Consider the following 21829-nt stretch of genomic DNA (forward strand, 5'->3'; position numbering starts at 1 on the left):
TCAATTTTAGGAGGCAAAGAAGACTCCTGTGTAAGTAGGACACGAGTTTCCACGGGGGAGGAGGATCTCATCACACCTCAGGCTGAAAACACAAAGCACCAAGCCACAGAAACACATCTGCCCATTGTCCTTCTGTTAGTGAGAGGAGTATTTCCCACAGGAGCATCCTCAGGGCCATCTGCCAGCCAGGCCACTGCCTGAGGAGCAGGTTCCCATGAAGGACACAGCTGGGAGGCAGGAGGTGCTGCAGAAGTGCACAGCAGCCAGAGAGGTGGCTGCAGTGAAGGGGGAAGCAAAGCAATGCACAGTCCCAGCAGACTGGTCACACCCTGCCACCACTGAAGGTAGAGCTGATGGAGCCATCTCCAGCCACACAGGCACAGTGCAGCTTCCAGGACCACAGCAGAACAAAGCCAGGTCTCCACGTGTGGCACGGGCTGAGGGATGCACCAAGACTCTTGCCTACTGCCAGCTGGCTCAACACACCTCTACGTGATGGCCCCCACAGAGGTGACCTTGAGGAAAGCCTCAGAGAGGTGATAAAGCCTTGTGCTGTTGAAGCTCAGGGTCTGCTGGGAGCTGGAGATGAGTCTGTGCAACAGACGGGCTGCAATGAGCAAGTGACACCCTGGAGACAGGGGCAATGACCCAGAGACCTGCCACAGGCAAAGGAAACAGTGCTCAGGGTCATGGAGTCAGAGAATCCCAGCATGGTGGGGGCTGGCAGGGCCCTGCAGAGCTGCTGCAGCCCCAGCCCCTGCTCCAGCAGCTGCCCCTGGCTCAGGGGGCACAGGAACGTGTCCAGCTGGGGTTGGGAACCTTGAGCAGGAGCCTCCACACCCTCCCTGGGCAGCCTGGGCCAGGGCTCCCTCCCCTCAGCACCAAGGGACTTGCTCCTCCTGGGCCAGGGGCTCCCTCAGCTCACACTGAAAGAGTTTTTCCTGATGTTCAAATGGAACATAAAACCCACCAAAAGTTCCACTTTCACAAGCTCTGTGCCATGCTGGTGCTGGCCAAGGGGAGCAAGGCAGCCACTCAGAATGGAGCTGGAGCTGTCCTGCAGCCAAGCACCCAGGATGGGAGCACAGCTCAAAGAGACGCTGAGCAAACACCCAGGGTACTTGTCTGCTGTTTCTATACATAGAAATGCTGTGTGGGAGAGAGGGTGAGGGATGGTGATCTCAGTGCTGGAAGATCAAGGGCAGTGCCTGATGCCTCTGATCTGTGTGCCCCAAGCGAGCAGAAGCCCTGGGAACTGTCTGTCCCTTCACACTCCTGGCACAGCCTGTGCCAACCAACACAAGAGGCTGCTCTGCCCGTGGCTGAGCTGAATCACGCTCCTGGCAGATGGGGAGGTTAGTCACCAGGAGAAGGGGCAGCTGCCTTGGTGCTCATCAGCTCACCACCTTTCTTTAGAAGAGATGAAGACACAAAACAACTTGCTCATGAATCTGTTCCAGTGTAAGAATCTGCAGAACAGGATCCTTTGGCTGCTGGGGCAGCAGATAAACGAGATGCTGAGCAGAGCTCTGCTGGAGTCTCACTTGGGCTGCTCCTGCAGCCCAGGCACATGCACAGTTTGGGGTCTCTGGCCCCTCTGGGCCTCCTGCACAGGTAAATGAGCCAAGCAGTGAGCATGCCCACCAGAAAGCACAGCCAGATGGGCAGTCTGAGCCTGGCAGAGTGGCCAGGGAGGGGCTGAAAAGGAGATGGAGAGATGGGGGTTATGAAGTAAATGAAGAGGTTATGAAATAAACCACCACAATGAAGAGTGAGCAGCAGCTCATGTGAGATGCTGAAGGACTGCAAGGGCTGGGCTCCTGGGACACCAGAGTGCCTGCCAGCCTTCTGCCCCTTCCCTGCCTTCAGCCTCTTCCCATGAGATGGGATTTGGGCAGAAGGGTTCTGCCCAGGCTCTGACAGAGGCAGGCACACAGAGGAAAGCAGAGCCTGCCCTGCCTGCACAATGACCTGTGCATGCCTCTGTCTTGCAGGGTTCTGCTCAAGGCAGGGTTTCCTCCCTGTGACAGTCAGGACAACCAGGCATCTGACAGCTCCCCTTGGAGCCTACAACACAGACTGTGTAAAATCCTGAGCAGCAATAAATTGGGACCACATTCCCATCCCAAACAGACTAGACACAAAGAGCAGAAGACTCAGCACCTGCACCCACTCCACAAGGGCTGCTGGGAACAAAGCATGAACCTGACCACGCCAACACGAGGAGAAGGCTCAAGAGCCTGGAGCTCCTGAGAGGGGGTTTGAAGCACGACAAAGCAGAGCAGAAAAAGCAACAGGGTAAGGGACAAAGAGTCAGTGTGTCTGTGTGGAAGGAGAACAAGGGCCAGATATTCCAAAGAGCTGGAAGACTGGAGACTGGGCTCCTGTAAAGGCAACGTTCAGATGTGCTGCTTCTGATGCTGCAGTTTCTGTTGATAGGTGGCATTGCAGGACTGAGGTTACGCCTTCCCACAGCTCCAGGCTCCCTCTGCCACGGCTCAGAGCCAGAAGACAATCTGAGGTGGAGAAGCATGAGGAGCTGGGCAGCCCCAGAGCAGACACTGGATGAATTCCAGCAGGGAGGGCTGAGCAGGGATGACCACACACAGGCTGATGGGTCGCTGGGATGAAAGGCTCATCACAGCCCCAAGGGAGCAGAGGGAGCCCAGAGCTGGTGGTGTCAGTGGAGCAGCCCAGCCCAGCTGCCCCAGGGCCACCACAGCACGAGGGACAGTCCCTGCTCTGCCTGAGAGCCAGGGGCTGAGCTGATGGCAGAGGATCTCTGCAGCCCAAGGGCAACTGCTGCCTGCAGGGCTCCAGGACTGGAAGCCAGCAAGAGCACTGTGGGATCCTGCCAGACCAGTCAAAGGGCCCAAGGCAGGAAAAGGGAGGGATGGTGTGGACCAGGCAAGCACAAGCTCAGGAGAAGGTGAGTGTGGAAGAGGCCAGCTGAGTGCACCAGGCTGCTGGGCAGCAGGTCTGCCTGGCCACCACAGTCACACACATCTCAGGTGAGGCTGCACTCCTGGGTGAGGCTGCACTCCACACTGTACCTGTGTGTGAGTGAAGGTACAGCTGCCAGAAGCTGGGGAAGGGCCAGGGGTGGGGGTCCCATGGGTGCTGGGGTGCCAGTGACTCCAGAGACCAGCCTGTGTGTCAGTGCACGTGCACAGTCTGTGAGGAGCTGTCAGGCTGGCGTGGCCACTGAGCAGGGTGAGAGGCTTTGGAGCCAGGCACCACACAGGCCACAGACCTGGGGCAGATAATGGACAGGCTGAGGGTCTGGAGATTTGCCCCTGGAGGGACCAGACTGACCAGTGGGTTTGAGAGTCAGGTACTGGTATGGCCCAGGGTCTGGAGCAGCTGCCAGGGAGACTGGTTTGTGTTGCAGGGGCCCGTGCACCAGGCAGCCACAGAGACCTGGGGACTGGAGACCAAGTGGCTGTGGCCTGAGGAGTCCAGGGCACGTGTGTGTGTGTGTGTGCAATGTGTGTCAAGAGAGCTGAGCACCAGACAGTGGGGCTCAGGGATTCAGTGGGAGACACCAGTGGAGCCAAGCTCCTGTTAACTGGGCAGACTGGAGGCCCAAGGCCAGGGAGGGAGGGATCCATATGACACCTCCATAGGCACATCTGTGCATGTTCTCTTCTGACAGGCTGAATGTCACTGATTGGCATCCCTCTGTCTGTGCTTTCACGATGCTGGGTGCTTTCTGTGTCTATGGTTCTATGATGGGAGGCTGTGTGCTGAATGTGCCATGCCCACAGCTCTGTGTCCCCACAGCTCTGTGTCCCCACAGCTCTCTGTCCCCACAGCTCTCTGTCCCCACAGCTCTCTGTCCCCACAGCTCCGTGTCCCCACAGGGCACGTGGCTGCTGACTGGAGCAGCCTCACATCCATGGAAAGCTCCAGCAGTTACCTGGGAGCTCTCACCTTCCTTCTTCAAGACTGTCTGCTCCTCCTGAGGGGTCTGGTGAAATCTCCCACCCTCACAGTCAGGCAGAGCCATGGCTCTCCACTGGCATGGCTGGACGTTGCACTGAGGGCAATGGGCTGGTGGCTGATGGGGCTGGGACAAAGGCTGCACCCCATGAGCTTAAAGGGCTCTGCCAGCTGAAACCATCCTGTGATTGTATGGTAGGGAAGGTGCTGGTGAGCAATGAGAAGCTGCAGAGGCTGGGGAAGGAGTGAGGCTCAGCAGCCCTGGCCAGAGGGCCAGGCTGTGGCAGTTTGAACACAGGTTCCTGTGCTGCAGTTGTTTCAAGTTGCTCATCATCCACCAAACAGTCTCAGGACTAAACATGGAATCTGCCTGGAGCTCTGCTCCCAGTCCAGGGGCTGGTTCCCCTCCTCAGACCTCTGGGTGCTCTCTGCTGCCCCTTCCCAGCCATCAGCACCCACAGGCAGCCACCCCTCTGCTGGTTCTGAAACCTGGTTCAACTGCCAAACCAGTGTGAGGAAGACCAGGGCAGGTCAGGGCTTGCTCAGAGCTGTAGGCACATCCCTGCTCCTTGCACACAGAGCCAGTTTGTGGTACTGGAGGAGCTTCCCCCTACTGCTGGGCAAGGTCAGTTCCCACACAGAACCAGTCACCAAGCTCAGCTCTCACATGGAACCAGTCACCAAGCTCACCTTTCACATGGGATCAGTCACCAAGGTCACTTCCCACACAGAACCAGTCACCAAGCTCACCTTTCACATGGGACCAGTCACCAAGCTCAGCTCTCACATGGAACCAGTCACCAAGGTCACTTCCCACACAGAACCAGTCACCAAGCTCACCTTTCACATGGGACCAGTCACCAAGCTCAGCTCTCACATGGAACCAGTTACCAAGGTCAATTCCCACACAGAACCAGTCACCAGGCTCAGATTTCACATGGAGCCAGTCACCAAGCTCACCTTTCACATGGGACCAGTCCCCAAGCTCAGTTCTCATATGGGACCAGGCACCAAGGTCAGCTCCCACACAGGACCAGTCACCAAGCTCAGTTCCCACATGGGACCAGTCACCAAGGTCAATTCCCACACAGAACCAGTCACCAGGCTCAGATTTCACATGGAACCAGTCACCAAGCTCACCTTTCACATGGGACCAGTCCCCAAGCTCAGTTCTCACATGGGACCCAGTCACTAAATGCTCCTCTGCCTGCAAACACCCCTCAGGGCTTCCCACCTGCACTTCCTTGCTTGAATGTGCAAATTCACCTTTCAGCACCTGACATGTGTCAGGTGTTTTGGCAGCCAAGTACTGAGAGACCTTTGAAGCTAAAAGACTAAAGATGGATTTCAGCAAGAGATGGTCTGAGGCTGGAAGTTACAAGGCTAGAAATGAAGTCTCCAACTGAAAATGCCCATCTCAGTCGAACACCTCTCTAATCCACACACTGGGACAGGCTGATGGAAACGGCCCCAGAGACCTGTACAAGGCTCTGAGCTACACCACCATGTCTCCCTTTCTGAATAAGGCCCCCAGGACGTGGCTTTACCCTGCAGCAAAGCTGCTGTGCTCATTCTGAACCCACCTCCAGCTTCCCCTCCCAGCCAAACCACGTGCTCGTTGCTCCACTTGCCACAGCTTTGATGATCGTGCAGCCACGGGGAAATAGCTCAGGCAGCTGATCCAAGGGCAATGGTGACCTGCTGAGGGAGGTTACCAGCCAAATACGTTTGTTGTGCAGCTGAGCATCCAAACTGGGAGGGAGGAGGAGGGGGACTGTGAGTCTCAGCCAGGAGGAGGCTGCTCTGCTGCAGCACCAACCTGCTCCTCGTGCCCCAGGGGGCTGGATGTGCCTCTCAGGTTCTTTGCAATGTTCCTAATGCTACACACCAGGAAAAGTGTCAGCTCCACAAGAATTCTGCCAGATTTATGGGAGTTGGTGCCTCCTTTAGAGGCTGCAGAAGACACACCAACAGTGCAGATGTGACAGCCTGTGCCAGCTCCCTCCTGCCCACAGCTTCTGGGGGACTTTCTGGCTGCAAGAACCTGCCCAGGCTCAGGAAGGACACAGCAAAGGGCCCCGAGCCTCTGGAAGGTTTGCCACAAGCACAGAGGGGAAACCTGGGCCTGACTCACCACAGAAGGGAGAGCAGAGGGGAGCTGTGTGCTCTTCCCTCTGGAAGCAGGGCCAAGCACTGAGCTGCACCTCTGCTGACAGCTCCTCCAGCCCAGGCTCTGTTATCCATGGGACTCCCTGTGCTCCTGGCCCTGCACATGGGCTGCCAGCCCTTCTGCCTGCCCTGCAGCAGCTCATCCCACTCTGCAGCATCACATTCTGCCCTGCAGCAGCACATCCTTCCTGCCTTGCAGCAGCTCATCTTACCTGCCTGCCCTGCAGCAGCACATTCCTGCTGTCTGCCTTGCAGCAGCACATTCCTGCTGTCTGCCTTGCAGCAGCACATCTCTCCTGCCTGCCCTGCAGCAGCACATCCCTGCAACCTGCCATGCAGCAGCTCATCCCTCCTGCCCTGCAGCAGCTCATCCCTCCTGCCCTGCAGCAGCACATTCCTCGTGCCCTGCAGCTGTGCCACAGCAGTGCCTGTGGGACTCCTGTCTTGTCTGAAGCGCACGGCATGGTCAGCACCTCAGCACAGACACATCACAGCTGCTCCCTGCTTCAGCCACAGGCTCTCCATTAGCTCCACATTCAACACCAAGCTCATCACCATGTCTGAGGTACTTGCTCTAGACAAAGTATTGCCAGGAGGATCCCAGAGCCCTGATGGGAGCTCCAGGGTGCCTGGGCTGCAGGGGTGCAGTGGCAATGAGCACCCGGGAGTCAGAGCTGTTTGCAGTGTGAGCTTCAAACTGCAGAGAGAATCACAGCAGCTGAGCTGAGCAAAGCCTCCTCACCTGCCCCAGTCCCAGGAGCACTGCCACAACCAGTGCAGCTCTGCTTGCCTGACACCACCCACAGCCACAACCTGCACCCCAGCATCACCACGTCAGACCCACGCAGACATCACCCACTGCATCCCAGCCTTTAAAGCCTGATGCCTTCTGCCCAGGGAGATGGGAGAAAGCAAAACCCCAGGAGGTTCCAGCCCTTCCTCTGACTGGATGTGCTGCCAGTCCAGGGTGTGCTGCTTGGCAGCTGTGAGGAGACACACAGCAGGGCTTGGCTGTGTCACCCACCTCCAACCTTCCCAAAAGCTCCCTTCCCGTCCCGTCTAACGCAGGGCTGGTTCACACACTCCCTGCAAATCCAGCCTCACTCCTCTGCCAGCACTGCTCCCTTGGAAGGGGCAGGAGTCATCTCACAGCCCTTCCTGCACCCACAATGTGTTTATTGCTGTTTAAACTCCCTGGGACCCCTTTACAACTGTGGCACAGAAACGGGCACCTCACGGACGCTTCAGTAACTTCTCAGTTGCCTTATTGTAACAGCCTTTCCTCTGGCTTTGGTGGACTTGCCCTGCTCATATCCCACCCATTTAGCACAGACTCTGAACGTGGTTTTCACCTGGAAGTACCACAGCCACATCTCCTGCCTTTTGCTTCCAGGGCGAGGAGAGTCCCTATAAACATCCACAGTGACGTTATTGCTCCGTTGTAAATCACTCCCTGAAACTCTCCTGTGCTGCACCTGCCCTGTGCAGCATCCACCACCTCCTTCTCCTGGCCTGGCCTCGAGGTCCTGCACTAACACTGATGCAAACAATAAGAGAATCACAGAACTGACAGAGGCACAGCATGGTGGGGTGTGCAGGGTCCTCCAGAGCTGCTGCAGCCCCAAACCCTGCTCCAGCAGCTGCCCCTGGCTCAGGGGGCACAGGAACGTGTCCAGCTGGGGTTGGGAACCTTAAGCAGGAGCCTCCACACCCTCCCTGGGCAGCCTGGGCCAGGGCTCCCTCCCCTCAGCACCAAAGGAGTTACAAGCCTGACAATGCCAAGATGCAGGAGCAGGCTGTGCTGGCGCTGCTGGGGCCCTGCCCCGGCTTCCTCCTGTCCCCTGGGGAGCCTGCACCCCCAGCTCATTTGCTGTGCCTCTCTGCTGAGCCCTTGGGCCACACTCTGATCCTCACTTTTCTCTCTTTTAAAGACAACCAGGAGGACTCTGTTGGCTGTGGCCTGAGAGCAGAGCAAAGGCAGAGCACAGACATCACCACCCCGGGAAAGGAGAGAGGCTGGGGGCAGATGGAAGCACCGAGCCCTGTGTACCCAGTCCATGCACTTCTTCTTCCAGAGCCCACTGCTTGTACCACAGCAGGCAGAGCTGCAATAAACACCAGTGCACAACAACCCCAACAGGCCTCCAGAGAGGCAGCTGAGGAGTCTCTTCTCCAGGCTCTGCCTCCCCTGTAACTCCCGTTAGCAGGAGGGACGCTGCCAGCTCATCTCCCCGCACACAGAGCGAGCATCTGCCTCAGCTACTGCACCTGAAGCACATTTCTCCACCAAGGCCCCCAGGCAGCAGGCACTGAGGAACAATCATCACCCAAAACACCTCAGAGAGGGGAAACACCACGGTCACGGGGCCGTGTGGCCCGGTCCCGCGCAGCCCCAGCGCCGCCCCGCTCACCTCGATCAGAAAGTCCCCCGTGCGCAGCCCAGCTCGCCAGGCAACTCCCTCCACATCCACGGACTCCAGGTACTGCAGCGCTGGGAAGGCTGGCGTTGGCGTGAACTCCTCGATTGGGGTCTCGGCTACGGAACAAAACCACGAGAGGTTGAGATGGCAGCAGGCAGAGGGTGGGCAGCACACATCCAGGGGCCTGGGAACGTCTCTGCGTGCTGGCTGGGAAGAACACGCTCTCAGGGCTCAAGCTGCCACCGCAGCTGATGCTGCAGCTCTGCTCTGCTGCCTGAGCTCCCAGCGCTTGGCCACGGGGAAAGAGAAGGAGATGCTGGTAATGGACAAGCAAACACGAATGTGTGGCTTCCCACGAGCCTCACCCAGCTCCCAGGGCACCAGATGCAATGAGAACAACATCCCTGAGGAGCTGCAGCAGGGGAAGAGCTGCAGCAGGGGAAGAGCTGCAGCAGGGGAAGAGCTGCCCGAGGCAGCAGCTCCAGGCCTGTTCTGCAGGCAGCAAAGGGCCCACGTGCAGCATCGCCCCGTCCTGCTGCCGGCCTCGGTGCCCACATTGCTGCCTCTCCTGCTGGACACCAGCAGCTCAGGAGCTCAGGGACACTTGGTGCTGGACATCTACATTACCCAAACGAATCCCACTCCTCATCAGTGCAGCTTTAATTGAATTCCTGGCTGGAAAGCCTGCTCCTGCTCCCCAACCCCACCCCCATTTCCAGGGAAGGGATTTCCTCAGGCAGTGCAGTCACATCACCCAGCTCCAGCCCATCTTGTTCCACTGCCCTGGGGTGAAGGAGTTTTGCATGGGGGATGCCCAAGTGAGAGCAGAGAGGTGCTTGTGTGATGTGCTACTTGGTGCTGTGTGATGAAGGAACAAGCTTCCCTCGCCTGTTTGTCAAGAGGACAACGTTGCAGATCTTCAGGAACACCAGACCTGTCACAGAAATGAGGCAGAAAGGCCACAGCTACTCTTGACATGCTGCCCAGACTCTGGTCACCTGAAGTGAGCAGGGGCAGTCAGATGGGATGCTGACCCCAGCACAGAGCACCTCAGCTGTGGCTCTTTCAGAAGCTGGTCACGATTCTCCAAGAAGAGTTTCATTCTCCCCTGTGCAAAGAGACCTGCTGCCTGAGCACCTGGGTTATAAAGCATTGCAACAGGCTGCCCAGGGAGGTGGGGGAGACCCCAGCCTGGAGATATTCAGAAGAGGCAGAGATGAAGTTTAGCTTAGTGCTGGGCCTGGCATTTTGAGGGGAGTGGTTGGATTTGATGATCTTGAAGGTCTTTTCCAACCATGATGACTCTCTGATGCTGTGACTCTGTATCTGCTTTGTGCAGATGGCACTGGAGTCCTTTCACACACCACCACAGCACTGGAGCAGTGAGGACTTTGTCACCAGGTCTTATATGACTGGAAATAGCTGAAGCAGATCCAGGAGAAGCTTGAGTCATCCCTTTCCTAGTGGCAGGCAGCCTCACTCCTGCCTTTCCCGTGCTCCCAGGGAGACGCCTGTGCCACGGATGAGGAGAGAGAGGGACCTTCCCAAGAAACGTGCTGCTGCTCAGTGTCACCACCTGGCCACTCACACAGCCTTCCAGGAGCAGCACCCACAGGCTCACCTCCCCTTAGTGGCAGCCCCAGGACCAGAGAGGGGACTGTGCCACCCCCAGTGACCTGCACTGCACTGGGCTTGGGGCTGTTCTGAGCCAGCAGCAGCCTCCAAGGTGAAGCTGGAGATGGGCTACCAGATACAGCAGTGCTCAGCAAGCTGGGGGTGGTGAAGGTGCAATCCTGAAACCATCTGTGACAACTGCTCTGTTTTCCCTGCCTGCAGAAACAAGAGACAACAGCACCTGACAGTCACAGAAAATTACTGACACAGAAGGAGTGAGTGGCTCAAAAGCTCAGGCATGCTCTGACTGGAAGTGCAAAGCCCACTGGAGGGTCACTGAGTGGATTTACTCCTCCCCTACCTGAGACAGCCACTGCTCCAGGCCAGATGTCCAACAGCAGGCTGGAGCTGTGCAGCAGAGCCTTCTCCTGCAGCAGCAGCACAGTGGCTGTTCCACTGAGCAGCTCCTGAGCACACACGGATGTCCAGGAGGAGAAGAGGCTGACAAGCCCTTGTTCTGCCTAATGATGCAGCATCTGTCATGCACCAAAAGACATGAGTGCCTGACACAGTGCTGTTTGCACACCAGCAGTGTAGGTCTCGTGGTCCTGACCAGGGTGCACACAGATGCCTGGCAGATGGCAGATCTGATGCTGCAGTGCATTGCTTGGGAGCTACTGAAGGGTGATCAATACAACAGCATGAAGAAGGGTTTGCAAACCAGCACCAAGACCTGCACAGAAGACTCTCAGAGCTTGGCCTCAGTGCTGCCTTCCCCCCAGGCTGAGGAACTCACACATGCAGCACAGAAGCTGAAGCTGGTTGGTGAGAAATTCAAGAGCAAGGCCACAGTTGCACAGAACAGCTGGTTCAGCACATGCAGAGCCCAGGAACTCAAAGCAGAGACCCTGGGCAGCCTGGCACCCCTGTGAGTGGAAGGCTCTCAGCCAAGGCTTTTCAGTGCACTGATGGAGATGCCCTTTCTCTCACAGATCTTTAGTCCATGCAGGATTCACTGCCTCATCTTCACTTAGAAGGGCCAGTGGTACAAGGACACCCTTTGCTAGTGTAGGGACAGCTCTGAGCAGGATGCACTGAAGGATCCAGGACAATCTTTTAAGAAATCAAACACCAAGTGTTGTCTTTAGTGGCTGATGATGCCTGAACATCCATTTTCCTTAGAGACATGCAAGAAGCAAGTCAGACAAGACCAGGATTGCCTCGTCTGATATCATGCACAAGGCCAGAGCCTTCAGCAAAGGGCCCTGGAGGTGCATCCACCTCTCACCTCAGCTGCTGTATGCAGAGAGCACAGCCTGGAACATCCATCACTCCATTATCAAAACAATGTATTTCTAAGAGCTGTGTCAAAACCCTAATGAAGCAGTAGATTCACTAACAGAGCCAGTGGATGATCTTGTGCATAATCTCCTCAGATGTCAGGTCACTCCAGTAAATGTGACCTACATTCTCTTTTATCCCTGTAAAACGTGCAGACACTGATCTCACACAGATAAACACATCCCCATCACCTACCAGCCTGCTTCTGGGGAATGCAGTCTCAAACCTCTGGGCAAGATTTCCTCTGCTAAATCAGACAGCCATCAGCTAGCACCAGGCCAGGATACCCTTTGCCTGACAACACATGAATATGCTGAATGATGGCTGATGTTTCTCCCTGAGAGGGGTGTGAGCCCTGTGCCAGGCTGCCCAGGGAGCTGGGGGAGTGCCCAGCCCTGGAGGGACCCCAAAGCCCTGGGCTGAGGTGCTGAGGGCTGTGGGTCAGTGCTGGCTGTGGCAGGGGGAGGGCAGGGTTGGACTCCAGCATCTCCAAGGGCTTCTCCAACCTCAGTGACTCTGAAAATGGAGCACTCATAGGGATGTAACTTGAGGTAGGACTTTTTCTGGCCCCCTGTTCTGTATTCTCAAGGTATTCTTGTGTGCCTCAGGTGGGCTGTGGAGTCTCCTGCTCTGGAGACATTCCAAACCCACCTGGATCAGTTTGTGTGTGACCCAACCAGAGGGATGCTCTGATTCCCACCAACAGCTTTCCATGTTGAAGTGGCCACCAGCTGACAAATCACCCCCACTATGTTTAGAAATGCCAATGTAACCTCTGGTGGCTCCAAATCCTTCAGCACCTCCCCAGCATAAAGTTCAGGTCTCACACCAGTTCTTTCAATAGTCTGAAGCTCAAAGAGCCACAAACACGACCTTGCTGCAGACCACAGCTCCAAAACCAGGTGCCCATTAACTCACACTAGCCTCAGGCGCAGAAGGATGCGAGGTTTGAGGTGAGGAAGAGCTTGTGCACTGCCTGAACCTCTGAAAATGGGAAGAAGGGGAGGATCAGGCTCTCTGGACGTGAGGCAAGTGCAGGGCTCCCATCATACACACCATAAAGCCATGAAACAGGGGAAGTCCCTGCAGAGGACAGCACTGGGCAGGTGACAATGGAATGGGATTCCTGCCAGGAGAAGGAGCCTGGCATGAGCAGAGCCCTTTCTCGCAGCAGTCCTCTGGGCTCAGCCCTGCTGCCACCCCCCAGGGCACAGCTCACAAGTGCTGCCCTGCCTTTCCCCCAGGGCTGGTGGGGAAATCCCCAAGCACAGCTCAGACAAGAGTCTGAGGGATGGTTCAGGGATGCATTCCTCATGTTGCTAATCACAGACTCACAGCATGGTGGGGTTGGAAGGGACCTTTAGAGCTCATCCAGCCCGACCCCCTGCAGAAGCAGCTCCCACCTAGATCAGGTCACACAGGAACGTGTCCAGGGGGGTTCTGAAGCCCCCCAAGGAAGGAGCCTCCACACCCTCCCTGGGCAGCCTGGGCCAGGGCTCCCTCACTCCAACACTGACACAGTTTGTCCTGATGTTTCAATGGAACTGGTTGTGTTCCAGCTTCATCCCATCACCCCTTGTCCTGGTGCTGGATACCACAGAACAAAGTGCTGCCCCAACCTCCTGACACCCACCTTTTAGGTACTTACAAATATGCATGATCTCCCCCCCCAGTCTCCTCCAGACTAAAAACTGGTCACTTTCCACTGACCAGTTCCTGTATCTATAGATGAAGTCAGCCTAGGCAAGCCAGCCTTGCAGCCAGTGTTACCACCCTCACTGTGGATGTGATGCATGAGGGCTCCAGGCACCCCCTTTTCTGTGGGCTGGAGTTCTCAGGTCTGCAGCAACTACATGCTGTGACACACTGTAAAGTGTCACCAGTGCCTTAAAGACTCAGCAAACAAGCAAATGCATCCTGCAGTCAGAGCTGTGCCCAGATGAAACAAACACCAGAAGCACAATTTAACAGGGGAATAACCACAGAGGAAGCAACCAGTCCTCTATTGCTGCTGCCTGAGGTCCCAGCACTCAGCCAGGGAAAGAAATGCCAGAAATGGACAAGCAAACACGAGCTAACCCCCCCTTTCCAGGCAGAGGAGGAGGTCTGCAGGGCTAACTGCTCTGAGTGCCTCCCCTGGCCGTGTCAGGCTGTGGATGGAGGAGCTGTGACCCCCAGGCCCAGCTGCAATCCAGCACTGCATCTCCCATCTGCCTCAGTTTACTCCAGATGTGTTGTTTCCTGGAGCCTGCAGCCGTGGTTCCTTGTCTCAGTCCTTTATGGCTGCTGTTAGCTCTCAGCCACGTCCATCAGTGCTGTGCTCACGCTTGGTCAGGGTGTGCAAAGGGAGGAACTTACCCCCACAGCAACTGAAACTCCCTGTGTAAAGCCAGACAAGATGCAAAACCAGCTCAGCAGCCGAAAGCCCAGCCCTGCCCTTACTCCTTCAGCTGATGGGAACTGGGCACGTTGTTCCCCCAGAACAGAACGACGTGGGACGTGGGACAGCAGCCCCATGGAGCTCCTGTGAGGCACAGCACCAGCAGGACACCCTGGTGCTGGGACATCTCCTTAGAATCACAGGATGGTTTCAGCTGGCAGAGCCCTTCCAGCCCATGGGGTGCAGCCTCTGTCCCAGCCCAGCACCCACCAGCCCATTGCCCTCAGTGCAGCACCCACCCAGCTCTGAAACCCCTCCAGGGACGGTGACTCCAGCAGCTCCCTGGGCAGCTCCTTCCAAGGCCTCACAACCCTGTCAGCAAAGAAATTCCTCCTCACATCCAGCCTGAGCCTCCCCTGCTGACACTTGAAGCCATTTCCTCTTGTTCTCTTGCTTGTTAACAGGGAGAACAGACCCACCTCTGTGGCTGCAGCTTCCCTTCAGGTAGAGAGTGAGAAGGTCTCCCCTGAGCCTTCTTTTCTCCAGGCTCAACAGCCCCAGACCCCTCAGCCCTTCCTCAGCTGAGATGTGCTCCAAACCCTTTCCCAGCTTGGTACCTGCCTCTGGATCCTCTCCAGCACCTCCATGTCCTTGTAGAGAGGGGCCCAGAGCTGGGCACAGTGTTGGAGGTGCAGCCTCACCAAAGCCGAGTCCAGGGCAATGATCAGCTCCCTGCTCCTGCTGCCAACACTGTTCCTTCCAAATCACCAGAGTCTCTGGAAGAGGCAGAAGCCCCCCCTGGAGAATAACACTCTGTCAAAGGGTGAGCTGTGGGAGAAGCCACAAGTGCCACTCTGGTGTTCCCATGGCAGCCTGTGCAGCCCACGAGCCTGGTGTGGACAAGCCGAGCTGCTCTGGGTGCCAGGACACAGCTCTGTGCTCAGCCACCCTGCAGACAGCACATCCCAGAGCCAGCCCTGGCCAGGGCTCAGGGCAAACCTCAGCAGCACTCCCTGCCTCCTCTTCCAGCCAGCCCTTGGGAGGTGGGCACAGAGGCTGACGCTGACAGGGCTGGAGCAGGTTCCAACCTGGCACCACGATGCCCAGTTGATGTTGGGCTGTTCTGCTGGCAGAGACACGAAGGGGATGATCAGGAGACCAGATCTGGTTTATTGCTTTGGTCTGGGCTGTGGTGATCAAGCACAGAGCTGCCCAGACCCTGCTGCTGAACAGCCCCAGCCACACCATTCACATCCCTCTGTAACCTTTTCCTCAGTTCTGGACACTCTTTTTGCTGCCTCAGCTTCGCCCCACATGGACAATCTGCCTCCAGGGACCTTCTCCCCATTCACCCTGGCCTTGCTCCATCTGTACTCACATCTGGCATCACCAACACCGTTGCCTAGGTCATCTCAGCCTTACCTGGCATCACTGAGAGGTACCTTCTGGGGACCCCAAAGGTCTGCAGTGCTCCCTGTCAGCTCTCTGTGAAGTTTGGGCATCACTCAGTGTAACTCATCAAACCCAGCTGCTCCTCAGGAACGCTGCCAGTGGCTTTGTCAGCTCCCTCACCACTGTCTGGCATCTCCCACCTCTCCCATCGAGTCCAGCCCTTCTCTGCCTCCTGCTCAGCCTCACCTCAGCCTCGTGAGCAGCTCAGCCCTCCTGCCTACAGCCCCAGCACAACAGGAGGCACCAACCAGAACAACCAGCAGCGTTCAGAGCTGGCTGTAGCCCTGGTGAGGGAGTGTGAGGACACCAGAACTCCTTTCACACCTGGGAACCTCGACCTGTGTCTCACAGAGGCCTCAGCAAAGGCTGAGAGCAGCAGAGCAGCCACCACAACATCCTCTTTGGGAACGGACCCTCCAAAACACCGTTCCAAGATCAGAGCCCAAGGGACAGCTTTGGGACACAAGTACTCGGTGACAACTGAACTCCAAGTGCCTGCTCAGGAAGGAGACACAGCTTCAGGAGGCTCTTATCCAACTGGCCAAGGCAAAGTTAGATCAAAAGGTCTGGAATGAAATCACAGACATCCTTGCGGGTAACGAGGTGAAACCTCCTCACGAGGAGGTGTCCTGTCCCTTGCCAAAGCTCATGGTTTACATCTCAGGAAGCATCATTCCCATCTCCCAAGGACCTGCCACGTTAACCCTACAGCCTCAGCTGTGCAGTGTGATCACAGCAGCCATGTCCTGCTCTGAACACCCCTGTCCAGGCACTCTGACAGCCAGGACAGCAGCTCCAGCTGCCTGACAGCAGCCCTGACAGAGCCCCCTCACCACAGAGGCACAGCATGGTGGGGGCTGGCAGGGTCCTGCAGAGCTGCTGCAGCCCTTGCAGACTTGCTCCTCCTGGGCCAGGGGCACTGCCTGTGTGCCAGCCTGTGCCCGCTGCCCCTTGGGCTGCCACTGCCCAGCACACACCAAACCCTGGCCCCAGCCTCCTGACACCCACCCTGCAGGGACTGAGCAGCACTGAGGAGATGCCCCTGAGCTCAGGCTTCTGTTGCCCAGGCTCAGCAGCCCCAGGGCTGCAGCCTTTCCTCCTCACACACATCTTGCAGCCCCTCAGCATCTCAGCAGCCCTGCACTGGCCTCTCTGCAGCCCTTCCCTGGCTCTCTGCAGCTGGGCAGCCCAGCACTGGCCACAGCCCTGCACATGAGGCCTCAGCACATGGGGCAGAGCAGAGGCACAGGGGAAGAAACACCAGGAAGCCCTGGGGTGGCTCTGACAGTCCCCTCAACACCACAGGTCTGGGGGCAAAGGCCCTGCAGCACCCCAATCCTGCCCTGCAGCACCCCAATCCTGCCCTGCAGCACAGGGCTGCTGACAGGGGCACGTTGGCATCCTGGAAGGACACCCGTGCCACAAAGCTGGCTCAGTGGCACCTGCCTTGGCCAGCAGCATGCCCACAGCTGAGAGGTCTCTCCCCCCTGCCCATCTGTGCTGTCTGTTCCCCCAGGGCCTCACACACTAAATCCCAGCCCAGACTCTGACCCTTGCAGCACCACACAATGCAGCTGAGCTCTGTGTTCACACTGGCCACGAGGAAGCATTTCATTAGCAGAGGGTGGTCAAAGGCTGGAACAGGATTCCTATAGAGCTGGTCAATGCCCCAAAGCCTGTCAGTGTTTGAGGCATTTGGACAATGCCCTTAACAACGTGCTTTAACCCCTGGTCAGCCCTGGAATGGTCAGGCAGTTGGATTAGGTGATGGCTGTAGGTGAAGTCTCCATTCCATTCCATTCCATTCCATTCCATTCCATTCCATTCCATTCCATTCTTTGCAAACACAGCTTTGTTTTGGACAAGATGCTTTTAGTACCAGCCAAGCTTGGCAGTGAACAGCAAGTTAATGCAAGCAGAGCAAATGATGAAGACCTGTGCTGGTTTTGGTTGGGACAGAGTTAATTTTCCTCAGAGAAGATCTAAGGAGGCTGTATTTTGGATCTGTGCTGGAAAGGGTGTTGACAGCACAGGGATGTTTTAGCTGCTGCTGAGCAGGGCTTGCACAGCACCAAGGCCTTGTCTGCTCCTCACCCCAGGCTGGGGGTGCACCAGGAGCTGAGAGGGGACACAGCCAAGACCACTGACCCCAGGGACATCCCAGACCACAGGACACAGTGTTCAGCACATAAACTTGGGGGAAGAAGAAGGAGCACACGTGGTGTGATGGTGTTTCCTGGAGCCGCCTGCTTGCTGGTGGGGAATGAACTGCTGATCTTCCTTCACTGTGTGCAGCTTTTGCTTTACCTATTGAGCAGCTTTTGCTTTACCTACTGAGCAGCTTTTACCTCAGCCCACCCGTTTTCTCACTTTTACCCTCTGGTTCCCTCGCCCACCCCAGCAGGAGCCAGCAAGCAGCTGCCTGGGGCTGTGCCTGGGCTTCAACCACCACAAGATCCCAGCTGCTTCACCAGAAACACACTTACAGGGAGGACACCAAAATAATACTGTAGCTGCCTTGGTGCTTCTCACCCAAGCCCTGAAGGCATGTCTCAGGGCAGAGGCAGGGGCTGCACAGCTCTGCTCTGAACCCAGCCAGCCCCGGAGCAGGAGGCAGCTGCTTGCAGCTGGGTGCTCAGCAGATAACAAGCACTGATGGAGTAGGTGTGTTTGGGGCTGTTATGTAAAAGCCTCTCCTGAATGTTAGTTCTTCAGGCCACTCTCAAAGCTGTGTCCTAAGCAGCCTTTGCTGCATCTAGACTCTACTGGGCTTGTTTCTGGCTTCCCATTGGATCTCCATAATGAAGACACCACAGATGGCAGATCTGACGCTTGAAGTGCTCTGTCTAAACACCCCCAGTCCATCCTGAGAGTCAAAAAGTGCCACAGCACTCCTCTGCACAAAAGCCAAGCTGTGACAGCCACCAGTGAGCTCTTCCACTTCCATCAGACTTCATGGTACCAGCATCGTGCTCAAAAACTCACTGCAGGGCTTTAGGACATCTCCCCTTTGCTCAGGCTCTGAGCACACTTCCCTCCCCACACCCCTCCTCATGCCTCCAGGGCTGGCCAGGGCAGGAGCTGCAGCTCCCAGAGACCTCAGATCAATGAGACCCAGCACCAGGCACTTCACAGCACCAGAACCTGGGCTGCAGAGGATCCAGAGCCTGAGGTCACTGCTGGACAGGAAACAGAACTAAAACGCCCTGAACATGATCCCACCTGCTACAGATCCAGCCACCTTCTGTGCTTGCCTTGCTGATCCACACAAGGGGGCTTGTCTCAGTAACTGCCACACCAGCTGCTCTTCACACAGAGATACAAACACAAACTGAGGCTGAACATCAAACCTCCACCTTCCCGTGGAGAAAGCGTGGCAAAAAAACCCCAGTGGGTGTTTGTGAAGGGAGCAGATGCCAGCCCTGCACAAAACCTGCCCAATGCCAGCCCTGCTGAGACCCTGCCCAATGCCACCCCTGCACAGACCCTGCCCAATGCCACCCCTGCACAAAACCTGTCCAATGCCAGCTCTGCACAGACCCTGCCCAATACCAGCTCTGCACAGATCCTGCCCAATGCCATGCCTGCACAGACCCTCCCCAATGCCACCCCTGCTGAGACCCTGCCCAATGCCACCCCTGCTGAGACCCTGCCCAATGCTACCCCTGCACAGACCCTGCCAAATGCCAGCTCTGCACAGATCCTGCCCAATGCCACCCCTGCTGAGACTCCTGCCCAATGCCAGCCCTGCACAGACCCTGCCCAATGCCAGCTCTGCAGAGACCCTCCACAATGCCACCTCTGCACAGATCCTGCCCAATGCCACCTCTGCAGAGACTCCTGCCCAATGCCAGCCCTGCACAGACCCTGCCCAATGCAAGCTCTGCACAGATCCTGCCCAATGCCACCGCTGCAGAGACCCTCCACAATGCCAGCCCTGCAGACACACTGCCCAATGCCACCCCTGCGCAGACCCTCTCCAGCCCCAGCCCTGTGCCTTCCCCTTGGAGCCCATGCAGACCCAGCTCAGTCCTGGCCATGGGACCAGGTCCATGGAGAAGGACATGTGTGCAGAGCTGGAGGAGCCTGGCGAGGCCAAAGTGGTGCTGGAGCTGTGGGGACTTCCAAGCACGGGCCTGGCAGCCACACAGTCCCAGTGGCCACTCTGCATGGAACCAGAGGCTCCCAGGCAGTGCTCTGGAGCATGCAGGGGCTGGGGACAGCCTGTGGGGCCCTGCTGCAGCCCGTGGGGCTGGGGGACACTGAGACCTCCCCATCGGCGAGTTGGCACTTTGGTCACGAGCTGTGACCTCCCCATTGCACCAGCAGCTCCTCCATGGTCTGGCTCAATGCAAGGAAGGGCACTGAGGGGCAGAGAGGCCATGGTGGGCAGAGGGGAGCAGGAGGGGCTGACAGGAGGCCATGGCAGAGGGGCACTTGCTTCAGGGAGCAGCGAGAGCTGTGGTGGGCTGAGCAGAAAGCTGGAAAGCAGGTTTGCACCAAGGCAGGTGCAGCTGGCAGAGCAGGGGAAGTGCTCACTTACTTGGCTGGAGAACTGGGGGGTGGGTGAGGGGAGTAAAAAACCTGGCAGCATTTTGGAGAGAAGCAGGAGCAAATCCAGCCCCACAGCATCTCCCCACAGTGTACTCCATCAGCTGCTGGGAGAGACACCCAGATCCCAGGACGCAACCGTCTCAGGGGATGTGATGAATAACAGAACCCACCACAACCAGGGACAACGAGCATCAACTGGGCCAGGAAAAACGTTCCTCTGCCCAGGGAGCTGGTAGCACGGATTTGCTGAGCCCATGGGAGGTGCAGCCACTGCCTGAGCTGTGCCAAGCACTGCTCACAGCACCCAGGGAAGGATGTGTGGACGCTTCAGGAATCACATCACTAAGCAGACAGCGCCTGACCTGTGCTCAGGTGAGGCAGGAACAGGGAGGGTGCTCTGCTCTAGGCATGGAAGACACTGGTTGAGTTCAGGGTGTTATTAGCCAAGAACTACCATCCTTCTGCATTTGAGCACGGGTCTGTCACTGGTGTGTGTGAGAGGAAGGGGATGGTCTCTGGGGCAATGAAGTGAATCCCCCTGGGGCTGCTGCACCTTCCCATCTGCTCCAAAGGCAACGGCTGCAGGCAAGTCCCCTGTTTGAAAGCTGCAGCTCTTCAGTCTCCTGCAGGGACAAGGATAAAATAACCTTTCCCCAAAGGCTCAGGGGGTTGAGTGGCCCAGGGCTGCTGCCCCCTCTGGGAACTGGCTGAGGCAGGGAGGGAAGGGGCTGGGCTGGGACTGGCTCTCCAGGGTGGTGGAGAGCGTTCTGTGCCCGGGGTGCAGCTGATGAGGCAGCTCACACACACAGGCAAATCTGTGCTTGGGAAGGAATGGATCCTCCAGCAAGACTGGTGGAAGCCATGCAAGGTTTCCAGCATCCTCTGCAGCGTGGAGTGCAGTTTCCTTTGAGGCTCGTCCAGCTGAGGCTCAGTAACCAGCTCCCTCCCTCTGCAGATGCTCTGGTCCCTCCCGTTTCCAGAGCCCTGCTCCACTTCACCCCACGAGGCCTCAAGTGTTTTGCACTGATTATCTAAATGAAACCTGAGTGGAGATGACACCAAAGGGGCCAAGACAGAGTGCCAGTGCTCCTCCAGCTCAAACCCCGGGGCAGCACCAAGCACTGGGCTGAGGGGCTGGGAAACACGGAGGGGACTCAGAGCCACCACGGCCCCCTGTCCAGAGGATGCTGCTGCCCAAGGGGCTTCATCAGGCTCCCCAGCAGCCCTGTCCCAGAAGGCAGCACACACCATGCCCACACTGCCAGGGCTTCCCAGCCTCTGCAGCAATGCCAGGCTGGGGCTCCACCACAGCCCCACCACCACTGTTCAATCCACCGCCCAGTCCTCTGTTCCAGCCTCGGCAGACAAAGGAGAGCTCAGAGCCCACAGACCTCAGGAGGGCAACCACGAGAAGAGAGAGGCAAAAGGAAACGGGATAAAACTGATCCAGTTCCTCACTGCTGCAGGTCTGATCTGGCAAAGGAAAGGATGCCATTTTGAGCCCTGAAGTTTCACTCCACGTTGCACAGGCTGCTGTGAGCAGACATGGATGTCACACGGAGACAGGGGGGACAGACAGCGACCACGTTGCGCCAGGAACGCAAACACAGCCCCGGGCACACGGAGCCCTGTCGCCCTACAGACACAACAAAGGCAACCCAGGAATCCTCACCCAGAATCACCCCCCAGGATAAAGCCCAAACCACAACCCCCTTCAGCCACCACGGCGTCCGGGAAGGGAGCAGCAGCCCTGCCCCAGCTGGCAGCCACTGGTGTGAGCTTCCCCTCCTGCATCCTGCAGCTTACGGGCAAGGAAGGGACAGAAGCAAGTGCTGCTGTGCTTTGGCTTCCTGCAGCTGCCTTTCTGAGAGCCCCTCACCTCTGCCCTGCCTCTGCTCTGGCCTCTCCAGCCAGGTCTGGTCTGGCCTCTCCAGCACTGGGGCTGAAGCCTGTTTCC

General features: G+C 57.3%; 1 protein-coding gene across 8 annotated transcripts in view; it reads right to left on the minus strand.

Moving 5' to 3' along the window:
- The window catches only part of SHANK3 (SH3 and multiple ankyrin repeat domains 3), a 364468-nt gene that overhangs the window by 61966 nt on the left and 280673 nt on the right, over positions 1 to 21829 (minus strand). For all 8 annotated transcript variants that reach the window (XM_062020288.1, XM_062020289.1, XM_062020290.1 and 5 more), the window contains exon 17: positions 8523 to 8647. In XM_062020288.1, coding sequence (XP_061876272.1) covers positions 8523 to 8647 — 125 coding nt within the window. The remainder of the gene's footprint in view (positions 1 to 8522; positions 8648 to 21829) is intronic.

This window comes from Colius striatus, chromosome 1, assembly GCF_028858725.1.
Source record: "Colius striatus isolate bColStr4 chromosome 1, bColStr4.1.hap1, whole genome shotgun sequence".
In the NCBI taxonomy this organism is placed as follows: domain Eukaryota; kingdom Metazoa; phylum Chordata; class Aves; order Coliiformes; family Coliidae; genus Colius; species Colius striatus.